Genomic DNA, 5,145 nt, shown 5'->3' with positions numbered 1-5,145 from the left:
CAGGGTCTGTTCTCTGGTCCAAGGACAGACCAGACCCTCTGTTTGGTACGAGGGATATCCCACAAAGTTGAAAGCTTTCTCGCACCTCCCACACTGAGCCCCCTCCGTGTGCAGGATTCAAAGCATGAGACATGAACCTGGGAAGATATGGGAAGGTCATGTCTCTGGGGCATCGGATTATAAGATTCTCGTGACACGTGGAACATAAAAGCACTTCCCAAACAAGGCCCTATGGCTTTCACTGTATAGTTGCCACCGAGTGTCTCCCACTGCCCAGGGCACTGTCCATACACACATTTTAAGGACAAGTCTCTTTTACCACATAAAGGTTTTTATTGAACTCAAATTCAGGGGCTCCAAAGCCTGAGGAAGACAAGGGAGGCTGGGGTTTGCACCGAGGCCCAGGCCCCACCCCAGGGTCCCACTCCCCACCCCACTTACCCTCACCCCTTCCTGACTCAACGAGGGTCTCAGTAGCTACCAATCTAAGCTACCCCGCTCTAAGTAACCCTCCCCCCTCCCCCCTCCCCGCCTAGCACTTCGCCAAGCCAGGCACCCACCAAGCGGCATGCTGCTGCCGAGGCCAGATCTCTGCTGACCTCTTTTCTGGATCTCTCCCAGAGCCTCCCACCGCCTGCTTGGCCTCTCTCCAACCCCTCTCCATAGCCCGTTTCCCATAAGTCTCCAGGGCTCGTGACTTCCTCCACCCTGGCCCTCCACTCCTCCAACCTCCTCCAGCTTTTCCACTATTCCTTCTAAAGGTTTCTCTAGCTTCCTGTCCCCTTCTCTTCAGCCCACTGCCTCCCCACCCCCGGAGGGGTCCCAGGTCAGCGGCGGCCAGCTGCGTGGGTCCGCTGGTGGCGGATGAGGTCGGAGCTCTGCGAGAAGGCCTTTCCACAGTCATCGCACTTGTAGGGCCGCTCCCCGCTGTGGACCCGGTGATGCTGCAGCAGCGTGGAAGAGCGGCAGAAGCCCTTGCCGCACACGGCGCACCTGTAGGGCCGCTCGCCCGTGTGGGAGCGCTGGTGCTGAATCAGCGTGGAGGAGCGGTTGAAGGTCTTGCCGCAGTCGGGGCAGCTGTAGGTGCGGCCTGGAAGGTGGGTGCGGGCATGGATGGCCAGCACAGAGCTCTGGCCGAAGCGCTTGCCGCACTCAGGGCACTTGAAGGGCTTCTCACGAGCGTGGCTGCGGGCGTGGGGGATAAGCGCCGAGCGCTGCGAGAAGCTCTTGCCACAGATGCCACAGCTGAAGGGCCTTTGCCCGGTGTGCACCCTCTGGTGACTGCGCAGGGAAGAGTTCTGGCTGTAGCACTTGCCGCACTCGGGGCAGCTGTAGGGCCGCTCGTGGCTGTGGGTGCGCTGGTGCCGCAGGAGGTAGGAGCTGTCACCGAAGGCCTTGCCACAGTGCGGGCACTTGTAGGGCTTCTGACCAGAGTGGGTGCGCTGGTGGCGAAGCAGGTAAGAGCTGTCAGCGAAGGCCTTGCCGCAACGGGGACACTTGTAGGGCCGCTCGCCCGTGTGGGTGCGCTGGTGTTTGATGAGGTCAGAGCTCTGGGAGAAGGCCTTGCTACAGACCTCACATTTATAGGGCTTCTCACCCGTATGGATGCGCTGGTGCTGGATCAGGGTGGAGCCCCGCCCAAAGCTCTTCCCACAGATACCACAGATGTTAGGCCGAGGGCCCTGCCCACCCCTGGCCCGGCCACCCCGCCGGCCTGGCCCCCGAAGGGTCCCGGTTAGGCCCAGGGGATTCTGGAGCATCTCAAACTGGGGTGTAGCCAGTAGGGCCCCTGTGGGCATCTCAAAAGGTGGCCCTAGGGGCAGGGCCCCTGTGGGCTGCTCCCCAAACCCCTGGGTGAAGGAGTCCAAGGGATGGACTCCCAAGGGGATGCTCAAGGGATTCTTTTCCTCCGGATTCAGAAGCATCTCTGCACCTTCCTGAAATTTGGAACTTTGAGCTTCAAATTCAGGGCTTTGGGTTTTGAACTCAGGATTCTGGGGCTCATATCCTGGGCTCTGGGGTGCATATCCAGGACTCTGGGGTTCATATCCAGGGCTCTTGGGTTCATACCCAGGGCTCCGGGGTTCATATCCAGGGCTCCGGGGTTCATACCCAGGGCTTTGGGGCTCATACCTAGGGCTTTGGGGCTCAAACTCAGGGCTCTGAGAATCTGATTCAGGGCTTCTGGGTGCAAATTCAGGGCTTGGGGGCACACACCCAGGGCTTCGGGACTCAAAACCTGGGCTTTCAGGCTCAAACCTGGGGCTTTGGGGCTCAAACTCGGGGCTCTGTGGCTCAAACCCAGGGCTCTGAGGCTCAAGCCCAAAGGGTATCTCTTCGACCTCATAGTCCCCAGTGCCTTCTTGTTGAGACATTTCTTCTTCCTCATTCTCACTCACGTTGCCTGCAGGATCAGAGAATTACAGAAAACCCATATTGCGTGGGGCCTGGAAGGTCATTTGGTCCCAACACTAGTTGTCACAAACCTCTCCCTCCTCCTCCAGCAGGGTCGCTGGCCCTTGAGCAAGTGCTGAAATTCCCACCTCCCCCTTAGCCGACCCAGGACATCCAGTCCCCGCCCCCGCCTCCTCCAAGTCCCAAGTGTCCAAGCCCACGGCTCTCTACCCCTCCCACGGCCCACAGCCCCCTCTCCCGCTCCCAGGCACGCTCCCCGGAGAGGCGTTCCCTCCCTCACCTTTGAGGGACCCTTCAGGGCTCCCCAGTTCATCAGGACTTTGCACATCCCCGGGCTCGAGGCCCCACGGCGACGCCTCCCGTTCCATCCCCGCCGGCTCCCAGTGCTGCGGCGGCGGCGATGGCGGACGATCCTGCGACCAGGCCTGAGTGCCCTGAGACCCGGGCCCTCGCCGCCCGCCTGTTCAGCGCCGCCCAGGGGACCCGGCTGCCCAGCCCGGGCCCCTGAGGCCGGACGTCTTGACCCTGGGCCTCTCCGGCCGGCCGGGCCCCTCCCCTACCCGCGGCCCCGCCCCCACCCACAAGGTCTCGCCTTGCCCTGGGGCCCTCAAAGGCCCCCGTGCGTCGTGGCCTCGGAGATGAGGGTCTTCACGACTCGCCCTGCCGCCCCCGAACGTCGCTCCCCGCCCGCGACCCCGCCGTCTGGCCCCCCAGCCCGGGCTGGGCTGCGGCTGTCCGACCCCCTCCCCCTCCCGCACAGGAAGTGTCCGTCCGCGGCCAGTTTCCCCCGCTGGCTAGCGCCACGGCCTCTCTAGGAGCGGCTGGAGGTGGAAACTCGTTGGCATTAACCCTGGGCTGGATGGCCCCGTGGTTGAGGTGGGGGATGACGGGGCGCCCTGGAGCCGGCGGGAAAGGCTGGGGCACTTTGTGTGCTGTGCCCTAGGTCTCCGTCCATCCAGGAGCCTATCTATCCGTCTCCAGAGCTCTGCGTCCGTCAGTGCCTGTGGCCAAGGGCGAGGCGACAAGCGAGACCAAGGTCAGCGAGAAGGAGCGACGCTTCCCGGCGCCAGCGGGGGCGGTGTCTAGCTCCCCTCCCCTCTCGGGCCTTAGGGTCAGCTCCGGCCGCGCCTCGGGAACCTGGACGGACTCCCCGTCTAGTGCTCCTGAGTCTGGGACCTCCCTCCCACCCCCAACCCGAACTCTACTTCTCCACATCGGCGCGCCCACCCCGACTCTTCCTGGCCCCCTCCCCTCTCGGTTCCTCCTAATCTCCACCCTACCCCCTCCGGGAGGGCTAGGATCGTTGCCAGGGAAACAGCCCCGCCTCCGGTTTCCAGAGACACAGCCTCTACCTCCCAGGGACTACAGCGATTGGCCGGTAGAGCTCGATCGTCCCGCCTCCTCCCTCTACACCAACTGCTAGGCACTCATGGTCGCCAGGGAACGCGAGGCACCTTTCTGATTGGGTGGAGGGGGCGCAGGCTGGCTCCACCTACCCCCGCGGCCAGAAGCGCCAGCGGGCTGAGTGGGAGGCGCTTGGCGTCTGCCTTAGAGTCGGGCGTCTGCTTTCAGAACTTTTCCCGCCCCTATTTACCTTTCATTCTGTCTCGCCTTTTCGAAGAAAGCCAGGGACCTGGAGACACACAACCTTCCTACCCCGGTCTCCCGCTTACTTCCTTTCCCAGCACTTTCCTTTCTCCCACACGTTTCTGGTGCTGAAAGGGCCAGTTGGCGGATCCTCCCGCAGAAAGGAGGCGGCTTTCTTTTCTATCACCTGCTTCTCCCTTCCACCTTCCCTGAAGTGGGATCCTTAGTCCCTAGTTCCTGGATTTTCTCACAGGGAGACAGGGATCCTATGGGAGTTACTTCCACGTGAGGGTGATGGAGTTCAGGAGAAGGAGAGAACCATCTGGCCTTTAAGGGAGCTAAGAACTCTCCAGTCCTGTCTGACTTGGGATAGAAGCTTGTAGAGGAAGGGAACCTGAGGAACACTGCCCTATGTGCAGCTCTGAATCAAGGAAAAAGTGACTCTGGAAAGACAACTTCATAGGATCCAATGCTTGTCCTTTTTTTTTTTTTTTCTCTCACCCTTGCTGCTGAAACTATTTTGGTAGTGTTCTTGACAGTTGATGAGCCAAATTCTCCCTGTATGCGTGATCAGGAGCCATGATTGTGTTTTCTTGTTGCCTTCTCAGACAAATGAAGGGAAGAAAGTGGTTAGGAGGAAAGATGGCATCTTCTATTCTCCTGAAAGAGATGAGAACAAGAATCTGGAGAATTCCAAGCGGTAAAAGCCTAGAGAAAGCAGGCTTACAAGTAGAATCACAATTATCTTCCTAGAAATAAAGCAGGAGTAGTTTCCCCTCCAGAGGAACAGCTTCCACCTCCACACCTATCCTAAAGCCTTTGGCAAGGATGGCTCACACCGCCCAGCACTAGATGGTCCACGTGGGCAGAATACACTACTCACGCACTCACACAAATGAGAACAAGTCTCCTTCATTAGACGCTTTTTCTCTAACCACCAAGCTGCTTACCCACCAGAAAATTTACACAGGAGAGCAGCTGTTCCCTGCAAAGTGTGTGGGGAGGCCTCCAGCCACAGCTCTGAAGTGGTCCCATCGCCTATACTCTCCACAAGCCCCACGTGTAGCAGGAGCCAGGCCAGGGCTTCAGGCTCCTCTGGCACCAGCGTTTCCCCATGGAAATTCAGTCTTACTAGTGCCTAGA

General features: G+C 60.1%; 1 protein-coding gene across 1 annotated transcript; it reads right to left on the bottom strand.

Moving 5' to 3' along the window:
• Positions 1-313: 313 nt before the first annotated feature.
• ZNF768 (zinc finger protein 768) lies at positions 314-3,048 on the bottom strand. Its single transcript, XM_003998653.6, has 2 exons — positions 2,696-3,048; positions 314-2,404 (listed from the first exon to the last, which is right to left on the bottom strand). The coding sequence occupies exons 1-2, from the start codon at positions 2,781-2,783 to the stop codon at positions 828-830; spliced, it is 1,665 nt and encodes a 554-aa protein (XP_003998702.1). The 5' UTR covers positions 2,784-3,048; the 3' UTR covers positions 314-827.
• Positions 3,049-5,145: the final 2,097 nt, after the last annotated feature.

Source organism: Felis catus, chromosome E3 (assembly GCF_018350175.1).
Source record: "Felis catus isolate Fca126 chromosome E3, F.catus_Fca126_mat1.0, whole genome shotgun sequence".
NCBI lineage: Eukaryota > Metazoa > Chordata > Mammalia > Carnivora > Felidae > Felis > Felis catus.
The sequence above is the reverse complement of the archived record's forward strand: the minus strand, read 5'-3'. Positions and strand labels throughout refer to the sequence as shown.